The sequence below is a fragment of the Acipenser ruthenus genome, chromosome 26 (assembly GCF_902713425.1).
Source record: "Acipenser ruthenus chromosome 26, fAciRut3.2 maternal haplotype, whole genome shotgun sequence".
NCBI classification, from domain to species: domain Eukaryota; kingdom Metazoa; phylum Chordata; class Actinopteri; order Acipenseriformes; family Acipenseridae; genus Acipenser; species Acipenser ruthenus.
In genome coordinates this window covers 5003987-5020333 of record NC_081214.1, presented here as the reverse complement: position 1 = coordinate 5020333, position 16347 = coordinate 5003987, and the positions used below count along the sequence as shown (strand labels likewise).

Here is a 16347-nt window from a genome sequence, read left to right as displayed (position 1 = left end):
CTGAAATATGTCCACTTTTACCCAGCCAAGTGTTACTGGAGTGAAGAACTCTTAGTGGCATCAGTATATTTCAGGTAACTGAGGCATTAAGTTTCAATCAGCAAATTTGGTCTACAAATGAGGAAATAGGCCTATAATGTTTATTGCACTTAAACTGTTATATACTTGTACTGCATGTTCCGTTTATTAGCACCAGTGCAATATTTCTACAAAAATTAAATTAAATTTAAATGGCAATAAGCAGAGCATTGGGACTCATTTTGAAGCACATAAAAAATGTGTTACAGTTAAAGACTAATAGAGCTTATATGCAAGGTGGAACTGTTAAATACTCCAATGGGGCCCAGAGCGTTAAGCGCTTTAATCTGCTCTTAAGCTGTTCCTTGGCAGCTTTATAACATTACAAACATTACAAATACAGAAATCAGCCCAACCTCTGCCAGTAAAAAATCAAAGGGGTTTGGTACTTAAAAAGAAACGAAACTCTGTTAGAACTGTACCAGAAACAAATGCATTTGTTTCGTAAGAACCTACAGGTATGGCCAACAGTTTTGCATCACCTCGATTTTTAGGATTGAGACATAAAAATAAAAATGTATGAACATAATTTAGATATTTTACTAAACATCATGCAATCAAAGAAACTACAAAATGATATTGCAAAAGTCTACCGGAAGCCATAATAGTAGTACAGTATTTCACGTTAGATTTCAAAATGTCACAAGTATATGGAAAACTACAAAGCAGTATGTAATTCAATTAATTAACGTTAACATTATTCAGCTGGTTTCATTCGACTTTATGAAGCAAGATTAGTTAATTATATAAGGTGATGCAAAACTTTTGGCCAGAGCTGCATATACGTTGGCATGCATTTCATTCATAAGGTAATATGATAGAAAGGCAGATCTAAAATGAGAAGGAATTCCACCTGCTGGGCTGTAGAGCAGCTTCACGACCAGGACAGGCTTGTCCTCTGAAGGGTCCACCTCCCTGAATTCAGACGGGTCCAGGGAGTCAAACACAAACGTATCTGAAATGACCAAGAGAAATCTGAAATGGAAATGTGTTCCAAACCCAATCAGTTGTGCCTCGCTACACAATTAAGCAATAGCAAATATTGAAAGGTCACCAATGCATGGTACCCTGAATTTAAAAAGGTCTGTGATGATCCATCTTAGAGAATAAATGGTACGGTATTACCTTGTACAACCCTCAATATTCCCTACTCATTGAGTAGTTTGATTCTTTGAAGTATCTGGATGTATTCAGAAACACTCTATGCTAAGTGGCATTATTACCCTGTGTTGTAAATGCTAGCTCTTATTTAACAATATGTGATTTAACAACATCAAATGTAACCATTTTTTTTTTAAATTAGTTTTCTATTTATAAAAAACTGGATTGATAAGACTTTGTAATGATTTTAATTATGGATGATCGAACACGCGGTTTCCTATTGAATTCATGTGAAGTAAACATCTTAATTCCTTATGTTTTCCTGTTTAACCCTTACATGAAGTCTCTTTTAAAGCGGGACCTGGCAAAAGCTTCCATACCATTGAATTGCAGTCTGAACTCATCTGTTTCCTTTCCGGGTGCCCTTTTCTCGACAGATGGCTTGAGAAGGCTGGACTCGGAGCGAAGCTTTACATTCCCGTAAAACACGGACACAGTTAATTTAACAGCATGCGGATCAAACTCCTTCAGCCAGGCCTAGAATTAAGGACGCAAACGTCAGAAGACTGAATATCACACGTTTCATAGAGGGGCTTGCAGGAGGCATGCAGTCGATTAATCACTTCAAGTGTTCATATTGAGCGCTTTCTCTTTATGTGGACATATTTCAAGTATGAGAAATCCCATACTGTTCTTATCGCCTGACTGGTGGCAAATTACCTCTGTTATTATGGATAGAGAGATGCCACTGAATACTGACAATTTCAGGGAAATGTGGAAGACAGACTGTTTCAATCTAAAGTGATTTTATCGGTTAGCGTACTGTATACAAATCTCTAATTTAACAAGAACAGAAAACAATGAAGTTTTGAGCACTCAGTAACATGTGTGTACTGGTGACAGACCTCATCGTATCACTTACGTTATGTGCGGCATCAGACTTGGGATGTTTTAAAATCAACTTCACAACCACATCTTTCAACCCGGTAGGAAGGATATATCCCAGGTTAACTTGACCTACATCTTTCAAAAGAAAATACAACAAACAAGTCAATGGGGGGCTTTTTATGAGAGTGGTTCTTAGTTCTGCTGCTCCATGATTAGGTCCATTCATTATTTTTAATGCCGTTGTAGAAATGATACTTGTCCATGAATTCAAATAAAAATAAAGGTGTAATTACATTTACAGTCTGGTATTTTTAAGCAGAAGAAAGTTAAAGGTACTGTATTTAGTTTTCTTGCTATTAACAAACTGACGGGAACTTTTTCAAACCTACCTTTTCTTGTCCCTTGTTTTGGGAATGGTCCATAGAGCAATCTAATAAAGAAAACGCATCATAATCAGAAAATATAGCTTCTTTTTATCTCTTACTAACTTTTTTAAAATATATATATTTATGGATATATAATGTGTTCCGGTCACCTTGTATGTATAAGAATTTGCACACAATAAATCTGCTTATCTGCTGGAAAAATATAAAATGCTGTGCTTTACCTTAAATGTAATCTATTAAATGCTGGGATTTCCGCTGCGAGTCCCCCTTGCTGCAGGTGAGTCCAGCCCTTCTGAATATCAGCGGTGAACAGATGGCTGGCGTGATCTAGAAAGACCTGACAAATAAATAGACTTTATTCATTAATACAGCCAATAATGCTTTTAAAGCCAAATACACTTTAACCCATGAAAGGTTAAATTATACTGTATTTCATACCAGGTTGAAATCCCTTTATGCATGCTTTATTTCAGAGGACAAAAATCAAAAGAGAATTACACAAAACACATGCAGTGGGTATCTACTTTATTGTAAACCCTGCATAACTTCCTCCTCATCTGCACTGGGATATCATGCATATTGATTGGCATCTCAGTCCAATGTGACAATCCTCTACAGTCCCCATCTTCCCCTATGAGTCACTAATTGGTTCCCACTATACACAGACACATGCTTATTTGTCTTCTGGGACATCTATTATTGATTAAAAAAGCGTGTGGCCCTTGAACACATCAAATAATTTACTTTAATGTGAATGAGAGTAAGAGAGAAGGTATTTGTTAAGCATATTGTTAAGCACATATTTCAGATTCAAGGTCGCTGTTCTGGGTGTGTTACCTGTCTCATAGACTGATAGCTATCTGCTGTCATCAAAGGGTCCTTAAGCAGCATCAAGACTGCAAGGCAGAAATCTTCCATCACTTTCCGACTCCAGTCATGCATGAAAAGCTGGTCCCATATCAGCAGCACTGCAGGCAGGTCTAGAACACTCATGAATCCCTTAAAGCAACACACACACACACAAAACATTGTAAAATAGTGAGTTTGACCACTGCAGTACAGTAAAACTAAAAAAAAAAATACTATATACATATACACTTAATATTAAGCTGTTATTTATTATGTATTGATTTATTTAAACATTAATACAAAATATAAAAATAAAAAAAAAACATGTGACAATATATATTCACCCGGTCTTCACAAAAATAATAACCTGAACTCTTAAGCTGTAAAAGAAGCAATAAGGGCGTTACCTCTCCCATCCATTTCCGAAGGGGGTTTGCAAGCAGCTCTTTGCTGATAGCTTGGTGCCTATCAGTTCTGTCTGTAACATCCAACAGCTCCTGGACCTGCTGCCTCTCTCTAGCGATCAGCTCGGCCAAAAAATCCTGACAGCAATCAAATAAAGTAAATTATACTAGTTCATATAAAAGGGTCTTAACTAATGCTGTTATGGTTGACCTTACAAGAAGATATGTTGATAGGCTCATTTTTTTTTTAAGATCTTGAGTGACTCCTGTTAATTGTCTAAGATTTTATTACAGTGCTCTGATTTTGGATAAAGGTGTTTGTTACTTGCAGGTGTTTTGTTTTAGCAGGATTTATTACCTTGGGATCAAAGACAGCATTCCTGGAAGAGCAGAGCTGAAGATGAGCATAAAAGTCTGGGTCCTCCTCTTCCACGTGTCTCATGACACGTTCTGCCAGGGTAAAAATCTCTGGCCAGGATGGGAACTTCTGGATGAGAAAATGCAGGTACATGGCCAGTTCGTAGCAGTGCTCAGCTGAAAAATCACATTAGGTCACACTGAAATACTAAACCCAAACTGAAAAGTACTCGTCAAGCTTCAGCACTTACCCTTAGTATCTGCTTGCTTAAACGCAATTTGCAAAGGAAAGAGCCAGTGGATGAGATAAGGCTCGTAAGTCCCATTGTGCACATAGAGTATGTTCAATGCTTTGCTTGTTTCTGAGATCATCTGCTCATTGGTAGCAAAAGTTTGCATACAGGGTGTCCTTTCATATTTCTGCCAAGACAAACGAGAGCCTCCCGTTATGTGTGAAACGCACATCACAGATGAAAAAAAAACCAGGGCAGCTGAATTAAAAGACATAAAAACACAGCACATTGTTACACCAACCTTTCCTCTTCACACCTCTGCTTCATCTTTCAATTGAAATGTACAGCAATGGGTAAGCATTTTGCATGATCTCTTTTTATATAATATTTATAGATGGTAAAAAAAAAAGCAAAAGAAAAATATCACATTGCAAAAAAAAAAAAGACCTGTTACCTTTCTATGCCACATTTTACTGTACACTTTATTAATCCACCTATGTTTCAATATTTTAACAAACAGTCCTTTTTTATACATTTTAAAATGATTGCTATAATTAACGAGAGGCTACCATTTAACTGTAATCATTCTTTTCTAAATCTTCCCTCCTTATTATCATACAATTAACAGCCTGGATTCAGCTGGACCAGTTCCACTGTTCAGATGAAGAAATAAAAAGGTACTGCCAAATTGTTCACACATTATCTAGCATTTCACAAGAATGTTGGCAGGAATCAGTAGGACAGATTGAAATGGTATCATTACTTCATGAACCTGCGTCCTTGTCAAACCGTTGTAATGGTGTATAATTTATTGTAATATACAATGAAGTCCTATTTTATGAAAAGGGGAAAACAGCTAGGTTATATCATTTAAGATATAATTCAAGCTCTCCAGACCTCATCATTTTCACATATCACTTTTGCAGAATTGTTTCCTTTCATTTAATGGAATAAATGCTTTGAAAATATACCCTAGGGGAACTGCATCCAACAGGGTAAAGCCACAGTTTTCAAGCACAATAAAATATATACTGTTTGTCAACAGAATTACATTTCATGTTGCCCTTTAATGTATGTAAATTGTTTAAAATGAGCAGATTCAGTGCAGCTTTCCTATTTCCCTATTGCAAAGAGCCTGCCTCACCTCCACCACAGCGTTTTCAATCAAGCCCGAGACAGGGGATCGAGTGGCACTTCTGAGTTTCAATTCAGCCACCCTGTGTCCCACTGCTCGGCCAAACTTCTCTCTGGCAGCTTTCTCAAGATTTCTAAAAGACAAACATAGTACACACTTGATATATTCTGAGGATGTAGTTAACAGCGGCATGATAAACATTAATGATGAGCTGTATAGAGATACCACCTCTTTATAATTCCCATTCTAAAGGATCTTTTATAGACTAGTTTGAGTGGTCATTACAACCAGCAATACTCCATATATTCACAAATATGGCTGTGCTAACAAATACTATAGCCTGCACTGAATTGCTAATCCGTTTCCACATGACCACCCTTGCCCCCTAAGGAAAGTTTACTTACATCTGTAATAAAGAATTTTAATTTACAGCTTAATGGAAAGCTTTCGCTTGAGGTAAACGAGTGTGTTGTATGAAAAACACCAAACACAGCTTAACCTCTGTGCAGACTTTCCCTTTAGGTTCTCACGCACTGAAATGGTCTTTCATATAAAAGAAGTCTAGCATAGTGAAACTGTCGAGCAGACAAAAGTATGGTGATCCGTGGTGAATGCACAGAATAAGCAGGATGTGTTGCAGACTACCATTTTATTATCAGTTTCCATCATGTGCAATGAATCTTCAATACGCATTAGGATCACTGTATTCTTACAAAGCTTTGCTTAGCAATAGTTGCATTCTTACTGTAAAGAAATTGCTTTATGAAACACTTTGTCTGTGTTTAGCAGTTTATCAATCCATACAGAGTTTCTGAGGGTAGTTGGCAGTGGCCTCCCTTTCAGCCTCTCACACACTGTCGCCATTCGCTGGGGATCGGAAGCAAGGATGGCAGACACCGATCTTCCCAGCACTTCACTTCCAGGGGAGCTCAGGGGAGGCGGCTGTAAGCCAGGAAGCGGGATGCCTTCATCTGTAAATGATACTTGCCATTAATGTTATTGCATATTGCTGTTTGAAATTATACTTTATATCATCTACATTTTCCTAATGGCTGTTTCTGCTTCTTATTGGCCATGCTTTACACAAAGCAGGTATCACACCCCTTCTTTTCCTGAGCTATCCCTGTTCCATTCTTGAGAGGGAGTGCAACGCTCTACCTTCTTTAGTATTTAGTCCTTCAATCAGAATAATTGGAACCACAGATACCCAAAGGAAAGCCTGCAGCTACCGTAGCAGAATGATCCTCTCATATTACTTGCAATACAATGAGCATTCGGTATTACCTTCAGGTTGTATCTGAAAAGCAGATCCTCGGCGGGTTGTCAAATGCAGATCTTTGCTCTCCACAGATTTTGCACGTCTTCTTCTTGCCATTAAAGCAAAGGCAGATTGCCATGTATCTGAGCTCAAACCCTCACCATCCTGCACAAATTAAGCACCATGTTATGGCATTCTCAGCTGAAGCACTATCCTTGCACTAACAAGATATTCACAAGGGCAGGGACTTAATAAAGACTTAAAAGTCTGGGATATAATAACAGTAGATAGAACTAAATGCAGGTAAGCAATGTGAACATTGCAACTTTCACAAATATTTAAAGCTTTCTTTAAAATATTATTGATCTCCAGTGACATCTAGTGGACTCAGTAAGGCAGTGCACCTGTAGCTTTTTCTGTAACAAGTGCTTTGTTGAACGTTCCCTTTCTTCAACAGCTGGTTGTTGAGAGGGTATCACCTTTAAGCAAATCTATTTTTGCTAACCCAGCACTTCACTTTGAGGGAGTTCAGGAGATGTATGAAACATTTAAACTTAATATATGACCCCTCTATCCTTTCCTCCCTGTGCATCAAACTGTATTGGATTTTAAGGATCAAATGAAGAAGTCCAGGCAATATAGCACTGCTATTTTAAATCACTGCACCGGTCCACAATATGTTCAATTCGTATGATTGGGAATCTGGGAATACCATGAAGCTTGGGGACTAAAACTGCAGCAGACAGCCATAGTTGATCCAGTAAGATTGTACTCTGAACCACACTAAAGCAGAGTCACCTGCACTGAGCTGACATAAGTGACAACTACAAGCCTGTATATATATATATATATATATATATATATATATATATATATATATATATATATATATATATATATATATATATTTACGTTTTTCTTTACCTCCTGTCTGGCCAGTAACTGTTCCATCTCAGTAACTACCAAGCTGTAGGTGTCATTGATAAAATTGGTCATCTCCTGGGATAAACCAATGAGGTCACCATCTGTGGAAAACAGCATGAGAACAGAATAGGCAAGTGTATGTTTAAGACATATAAGTTGTAAATGTAATAAATTGAAGTCACTATACAACAAATGATTGATCATACTGTACTTTTGATGAATGATCATACTGTACTTTACTGTTGATTACACAAATAACATTTTACAGAAAACGCCTTCAGAGCTGATATTTTCAACATGGGCAACACAGCAATTTCAAAAATATATATTTTTAAACTGTACAAGGCACTGTAACTTTAAACAACACGAAGATTGGGAGACTGGCAATAGTATATATAAGCAAATCAAAGAGAGAAACATTTTTATTTTTTTTAATTCTACAAGGACACTTTTATAAGGAAAATGCATAACGCTGAATGCCATTTTCCAGATGCAGACAATGGCTGATGTTCCTTACCTGGTCTCCTTTGGCAGTGGCTGCTCTGCGCAGCTTTCTCACAAAGCTCCTCCTGTGTGGCGAGGGTGTTTTTTCCCAAAGAATCTCGCTCACTCTCACTCATGCTTGGCGGACACTGTATTAAAATCAGCACCAAATTTGAAATCAGCAGTTAACAGTAACACTCAATTATAGCATCTGCAAAAAGAAAGGCTTGTTGTTTTGCTCAGTTCTTTATATTTTTGAATTTTGCCCTATCTGGCCCATAGGTTAGATTTCGACGGTCATCAGATAATGTTTCCTCTATTTCATCTAAATGTTTAAAACACTCTATAGACAACAGGGGAAAATAAAATTGTATCATGCTTGTTATTAACTTGTGTTTGATAATCATATTGATGTTGACAAGACATTTTTTTTAGTAAATAGGTAAGTTTTACAAATTTACATACATGTCTATGCCAATTTTAATACATTTTATGTAGTGTATATGGGGTCAGCTGATGGACTATGAACCAGTGTTACAACTTAATGGGCACCCAAGAATCAGACGATTCAGTAGTTGCGCAGGTCCGAGTTTGTGTGGAATAATAGCCATTTTCTATACTTTTGAGGCATAAGCAATTAGGAAATAACACTTACTACCCAGGAACCAAATAAAAAAAAAAAAAATTGTTACACGGTGTAATAAAAGCATTGAAGTAAAGCATTGAAAGCATATATATATATATATATATATATATATATATATATATATATATATATATATATAGAGAGAGAGAGAGAGAGAGAGAGAGAGAGAGAGAGAGAGAGAGAGAGAGAGAGAGAGAGAACACATTCATTTCCCTTACGAATACAGTTCGAAAAAACACGTTACCTGTTACATAACAGCTATGTAGTTATGTAGTTTACACTATGTTGTCATAGCAACTGTGACGATACGTCACTTCATCGTGTTTAAACTACAGTTAATTGAAAACTTTCCTTTTATACAACCAAAACAAGCCTACAGCATCCAAATATGTTTGATATTTAGCGAATGTAATTATAGATTTTTTTTCTTGCATGCCCTTTCACCTTTCCCTGACCCGGTGTTGCGTCAAGTTCCGCAGTTGAGTGAAAGATGTCTGCTCAGCGGTAGCGTTAGTCGTTCGGCTTTTTTTTTTTTAAGTTTGTTTTCATTTTAGTTTTGCATCGATCGATGGGTTTTAAATCGAGAAGAGGAACTGTTTTGAATGTTTGCCATGCAACTGCGGCCTCAATATAACAGGTGGGTTAATCCGTTGTCATTTCAAATATTTAAACAGTTTAGTTTAGTACAGACGAGAAAAGTAAATAAACACATCGGTAACTAACAAGCTTTCAAAAGAAAGTTCACACGCTTGTAAAAAAAATCATCCAGATGTACAGTAGATCAAATCGTTACATTTAGTGTGTGTAAGCTTCTATATTTCTTAAAATTGGACCAAAAATAAAATGAACTGATCGCTTGTGTTGACAGCTGCCGAGGGAGTCAGGCTACATTACATCACACAGACACCGATCGGAATAGCCCGAATCTTTGAGTACTTTACCTAGGTGGCATTAATACTCAAAACACAGTTCCCTCCATTATTGCATTGTTTGTGTTCGTCTAAAGTATCAGAAAGGTGCATAATCCCTCATTTCCTTTGAATTCGCATTTGTGTTTAGCCCATTTACTTACCACTCTGTTTTTGATATAGTTGCGGTAGGATTTAGTGTTGTGGGTAAAACGTTGTGTTATAACAATACTGTATCGGTAATTACCATCGAGAGAGTCGATTTAACAGGACTCGGGAGTGCTCCTCAAATCGTATTTGTTAATTTTTATGTGTCATACACCTACGAGATTTAGTAATACTTCACATCGAATAGTGTGTATTAATTTAATTTGAATGCACTAATTTGCCATTTTGTTAAACTACATTTTGTCAACTACTATTGTCAAAGTAGTAAATTCGTGTACTAATTCAAGCATTGCTCAATGTACTTTTTAGGAGAGATTCTAGTGAGCCCAGATCCGGATTGCAGAAACTAAACAAGCCAACGACTGTAATGCAGACTGACTCAAACACACTGACTACTCAGGCAGGCAATGGTTTAGCTCTAACTCTCCAGCCTGAGTCATTAACCAGTACTCCAGGAGCAGGGGACTCGGGTACCTCCCCAGGCGGAGAAGTGCACATCACGATCGGCACGACGCCAGCAGGAGAGCGTGGTGGAAGACCTGCATCCAGACGGCCACGCTCCCACGCACACAGCCACGCTCGTCCACACTCCCACAGTGAACCTGACAGCAGCGGCGCAGGAGACTTGGATGCAGGAGAGCCCAGCAGTTCCATTTCCGAGCTGCGCTACCTTTTAAGATGGCTTCAGAAAAGTGTTCCATTTATTGTGATTCTTTGTGCTAAACTTGTTATGCAGCATGCATTAGGTATGTTTTTTAGTGTTTTATAGGAAGTACCCATCAATACAAACATGTCACCACGAGTCTCACTAGTGAGAATATATTCTTGTTGTGGGGACCATCTTTTTCCTGGTTCCTACAGTTTTACAGGTGCATGCTTTCCTAATAGGAAGGTAGTTTCGCACACATTATGCTCCCAGTTGCAATGGAACTGAATTCAGTGTAGCGGGAGGGAGGTGTTGTGTGTGTGTGAGAGAGAGAGTTGTGACATCATTCTCTTGTCAAAGCAAATGTGAAAAACGGGAAACTGAGTAAACACCACCCAGAGTGATTAGAAACATGCCAGAAGGTAAGGGCACTGTTATACAGCCATCACAGTGGCATTTTATTTTACATTTACAGCATTTAGAAGTCTGCACCCACCTGAGCATAAAAAACAGAGTGCAATTACAGTATGGTAGTATGTGATAATGCCATTGGCTATGTTTCAGTTCAACAGGAAGAAACACAGGATGGAGGAGTTTGGAAGGTAGATTATGACAGAGGTGTCATTCACTTTATCAAAGTGAACCCCTATATATGGATAGTTTCAGTTATTGGGAGTAATAATATTGGTAACAATAATGCTGAAGAATCGCTGAGTGCAAGGTTGTTGTAATGTTTATTGGCATCACAATTGTATGATTGTTGCTTGTGTTTTTCTTCCAGGTATTGCTATTGGTGTGGGGCTACTTACAACTTTTCTTTATGCAAATAAAACGATTCAAAACCAGGTTTTCCTGCGGGTAAGTGCACAGCATTGCATTCATCATTAGAGCTTGAAGGATGTCAATATTTTCAGGTTGTTTTTCGAGCATACAAAATATGTGATGTTTTATTTTTATAATATTAACAACACATTTTCTCGGTGTTTTAACAGGAGCGACGTTCAGTCATACAGTGTGCTTGGCTTGTGCTGTTCCTGACATCATCCTCACTTGGGCTGTATTACACTTTCCAGGCCGAGTCACTGTATTGCAGGTATGCAGTGGTATTTGTAAATTAACATCATTGATCATTTTATTACTATTGTGAGTAGAGTCTTGTGATTTTCTCTTCATTTCCTAGCTTAATCTTTGTGAACCCCAGTGTCGAATCTTTGGGACTGTGGGATGTCCTATGGATTGTGGGAATCACAAACTTCATATTGAAGTTTCTCTTCATGGGAGTGAAGTGCCTTATCATAATAATGCCTTCTGCCCTCGTGGCTTATAGATCAAGGGTAAGACCATTTTCATAATCTGTTTGCTTTCATTTAGTTTGGCCCAGGGGTGACTGAAAAATAGGCTGGTTTTGTTTTGAGTTCTATATTGATGCAGACATTTCTGGTTCCATTGTTACTAATGCCTATGTGGATGGCTTGTTTCTCTGTCTGTCAGGGGCGGTGGTATATGCTAACTGAGGAGATCAATCAGGCTTACCAGTCAGTGGCCCCTTTCCCTGTGTGGTTCCGCTACCTGATTACCTATCAAGAGCTGGACAGCTACACTGGATTGACGCTGGGAATACTGCTGGCTTTGGTCTACCTCATACTTAAGGTAACTTGGTTCAAGCATGTATTGGACACTAGTGGAGATGTCATTTTTAGTATGCAAAGGGACTACTTTAATTCAATAATTTTATATCGTTGCCATTTTGATCCATTCAATAGAGCCCTAAAATGTTGCACAAAAATACTTCTTGTCCTAACAACAATAAAGGGGTCAGTAGTAAAAAAAAAAAAAAATAGAAATTGGAAGAAGTTCCACATTGCCATGCAAACTTAGCTCTTTATTACTGTGGGATCTTTCTGAACCCTGCACTTGGTAATCCAGCCCATCTTTCCACAGCTTCTGGGACTGTATGGACAGTGGGGTCCTTTTCAGAAAACGATGAGGATATTTCGCAACAAAGAGGTTAAACATTTCATCAGCTTTACTAAGTCATTTGCTAATTTGATGTTTTGGAGACTAAAATCTTTTGCTTGTTGTATTTTAGCATAATGGGGTGTTGGCCACTAAGAACCAGTGTGCTGAAGCCGGAGACGACTGTCCAATCTGCCAAGCTGAATTCAGAGAACCCTGTCTCCTTGCATGCCAGGTAATTTCAAACCTTCTTTAAAATGATGGGATTGTCTGTCAGAACATCAATTAGCCTGTGCTTTATTGATGCCTTGTTCTGTGTTTTCACATACATACTGAAGCCCATTTATTTGGCTACAGATCCATATCTCTGAACTGTTTTATTTGAAACCCAAACAAGGCCTACTTGACTGTCTTGTGCCCTCCCCCCTTCTCCACAGCACATGTTCTGTGATGAGTGCATCTCGCTGTGGTTAAATCAGGAGAAGACGTGTCCACTCTGTAGAACTGTGATTGCAGACAGTGTTCACAAATGGAAGGATGGTGCAACTTCTATGCATTTACAAATTTACTAAAGAAATGTACTGTATATGTTTAAGAGACTGATACAAATGCAGGTTTAGTATCTGAACATATCAAATTAGTATGGGGCTTGTACTTATAAGCAATACAGAAATAATATATGTATTTTTATTATAACAATTGCTCCTAAATGTAAATATTTAATTACAAAAAAGAAATTTCAATACAGATTTGATACTGGAAACAGATTTCAGATATAGTTCTGTGGCTTATATATACTGTAACCGCAAATTGATTTTTTTTGTTTGGTGCATTTCTTTACTAGCGAGTGATGATCCTAGATTTCTCCAAGTCTTTCAGTGTCAGTTCTTGACTAGTAATCCAGCTGTCTGGTGGGCAAAAATGGGTCCATAATTGTTTTTGAGTATCAAGTTCTATTTTTCACTGTATTCAGGTTGAATCAGGCTTTACACACTCAGTGAATTGGGTCCTATTTATCATACTCTGACAATAAAACATAACTTTTAAATGCCAAACAGCAGCTTGGGATGTTTTCTTTTTGTTTTTACATTTTAAAGTGTGTTGCCTAGTTAGGATGATTTGTAAAGCTTGTTCTTTTCAACATTATTTCTACACACAGTTTGATTTGTCTATATTTTGCAAGGAATCGCTCACATAATTACTTTTGTTTTAAAACAGGCTATGATGTAGTTAAGCTAACCACACTCCTTTTTAAATAATTATATTTATAAAATATTGTTTAGGAATACCACGTTTAAGTATTTTGGTGGTCAGTTTACTGATTGCAGTGGTACACAATTTAAACCAAAGAAAATGAGATCCCCTCCTTTTACTGGTTTTCTTTTTCCCCCAGAATTTCTTTAAAAGACTGTATACATATTGTATATTTATTATGTTGTGTTTTGAATTTGTTTTTTTTCTAACCTTATGATCTCGTGTTCAACATTTATCAAATAAAACTATCCAGTTCTTTGTTTTTGCTTATTTGTGTATTTCTTTATTTGTGTATTTCTTTATTTCTCCGACTTGAATAGAAAATCTTGGGATCCAGACCATCAGCTTTGTGCTTTTTCTCATGTATTACTAACGTCATTGATGGGAGATACAATAGGAAAACACAAGGGACCAAACTCAAAAAACTACATTCTCACCAAGGGTTAACTACTGAAGTATTACATTTTAAACAAACACATGTTTATCTTCTTGCATTGAATAAAGGCAGTTGATATACAGAACTACACGACAGTTAACAATTTACAGCAAATCACTTAAGTGCTGAAGTGGAATACACAGTAAGAAGAGTATTTTTTGTATTGCTTAACCTGCTTCCCATAGTATTAAAACCAGTGTCAAAATACTGATTCAATTAAAATGCCACTAGCATTATTGTTACATGTATGGTAGCTGTTATAAAGGAAAACATAATTCTGTACACAGAAATCAGCCCAAATTATAATTGTAATCTAATAACAAAATCTGTATTGTAATTTGTTCACATACTAAGAGGTATAGTTCTACCAATACATGACAGGGCACAAAATAAAAACACACACTAACTGCCCACATTTCTATTGTCTGATGGTAGTGCTTGTGTTTAAAGAATGGGCTTTTCATCTCACTGAAAGTTAAGTGCATTGGTTTTGTGTTAATTGCAAGCCATCCCTAGCAAGATGTTCATTAAATTTAGGAGGCAGTGTGGTCCAGTGGTTAAAGTCCAGGGCTTGTAACCAGAAGGTCACCAGTTCAAATCCCACCTCTGCCACCGACTGACTCACTGTGTGACCCTGAGCAAGTCACTTACCCTCCTTGTGCTCCATCCTATGGCCTATTGTAAGTCACTCTGCATATAATGCACAGTTCACAGCCTACCTCTGTAAAGCACTTTGTGATGGTGGTCCACTATGAAAGGGCGCTATATAAAAATAAATATTTTATTATTAAATGATTCTGCCCAGACAAGATCTGTGCAACAAACTGAAAAAGATGTTAAAATGTCACGTATAACTAACTAGTGGTCGATTCTATAGTGATTTATTGTCTTGATGTAGATGTAGCAGTTGCAGGTAGACAGGAAAGCTCTCCATTCGTCTCAATCACTTTTTGTTCACAAAGCCACAGAAACCAACACCCATTTGTTATTCAGATGCTTTACTTTTTAACTATGTGCTTAAGAATTTCTTTAAAGATGCACAGCCCAGCACAATAAAAGTTTCAGGTAGAATAAATCAAACTCTAAAATTCTTATTCTATGTCCAATAATTTAAAAGAAAAGTTATAGATTTGAACAATTCATTTAATTATAAAACAAGAGATGTTAGAAAATCAGGAGGTGGCTGTGGATCAGTTTTATTTTCAGCAGCTACCTGTACTTTGCAGATAAATAGTTGCAATTTGTTAGACAAAAAATGAAAAAGGCACAAGCCAAATTCATCCTTTTTTGCATTCAGTGTCTTACTTCCCCATTTACAGGTTATAATGCAATTACAGACAAGATGTTAAAAGCATATGGTGAAATGGTAATCTGAAACAGCTTTTGCCTTCAACTTAAACTACAGTTCATGTTTTCAGTAGTTGCATATTGACACTTGATTAAAACTTTAGGAACGCAAGTTTCATTATTCAAGTTAACACTTTGCACAGCAGGTTACAGTTTATTATCCAGTATTACACCCCTGATTTCACTACATACCCAAGTGTAAAATAAGGATTAAAACAAATTGAATAGTTCATTTTAGCTTGAATATTTTATACATATTGTACATGTTAAATACAATAGCTACTACTGTACTTCAAAAGTTCTGTAATACGTTTAAAAAAAAAAAAAAAAAAAAAACTGGAAGAAAATTGTCCAGTAGGCTCCAACCTAATCCCTATATGTAGCATAATTTAAAAAAAAAAAAAAAAAAAAATTACACAATTTTAAAACAAATGCTCTTAATTTTTAAATTTACTTCTGTAAGCATTAAGAGTACGACAGGCCTACATTTCAGTCTTTTTACAAATAAATAGTTAATTTGCATAGTGTGCTTGATTGAAAATAAATGGCACTTCAGTAAAAATAATAATAATAATACAAAATTCACAGTAATGACATGGTATTGTTTTCACGAGTGCAAAGAAAGCCAAGCTCATTATTTCCAGATTTTAAGCCAAAATTAATTTAAACAAACCAAAGGGAGATTTAGGGACTTAAGAAAAACTTTCATCATCTATTGCTTTTATAATCATTAGACGCTAGATTGCAGACATCTGTACATTTTGGGTAGCAATAACTCAGTAACTTACTATCTCCTACTCTATACTACTTGATTTCAACACACATTTTCAATCATACTGTCCAGTGACCAGAGGGTGTAATCTAATAATAATAAATTACAATTTAAAAAA

At 36.7% G+C, this 16347-nt stretch overlaps 2 protein-coding genes across 2 annotated transcripts; one reads left to right on the top strand and one right to left on the bottom strand.

The window, feature by feature from the left end:
- Positions 1-11: 11 nt before the first annotated feature.
- Positions 12-6848, bottom strand: LOC117430232 (uncharacterized). Its single transcript, XM_059001706.1, has 13 exons — positions 6716-6848; positions 6177-6402; positions 5441-5564; positions 4315-4483; positions 4065-4240; positions 3710-3844; positions 3291-3452; positions 2675-2790; positions 2457-2497; positions 2102-2202; positions 1560-1716; positions 932-1033; positions 12-111 (listed from the first exon to the last, which is right to left on the bottom strand). The coding sequence occupies exons 1-13, from the start codon at positions 6804-6806 to the stop codon at positions 98-100; spliced, it is 1614 nt and encodes a 537-aa protein (XP_058857689.1). The 5' UTR covers positions 6807-6848; the 3' UTR covers positions 12-97.
- Positions 6849-9203: 2355 nt separating this feature from the next.
- LOC117430330 (E3 ubiquitin-protein ligase RNFT1-like) lies at positions 9204-13934 on the top strand. The gene is made up of 9 exons (XM_059001636.1): positions 9204-9379; positions 10128-10564; positions 11246-11322; positions 11457-11557; positions 11645-11798; positions 11956-12114; positions 12406-12471; positions 12554-12655; positions 12858-13934. The coding sequence occupies exons 1-9, from the start codon at positions 9345-9347 to the stop codon at positions 12990-12992; spliced, it is 1266 nt and encodes a 421-aa protein (XP_058857619.1). The 5' UTR covers positions 9204-9344; the 3' UTR covers positions 12993-13934.
- The last annotated feature ends 2413 nt before the right edge of the window (positions 13935-16347 follow it).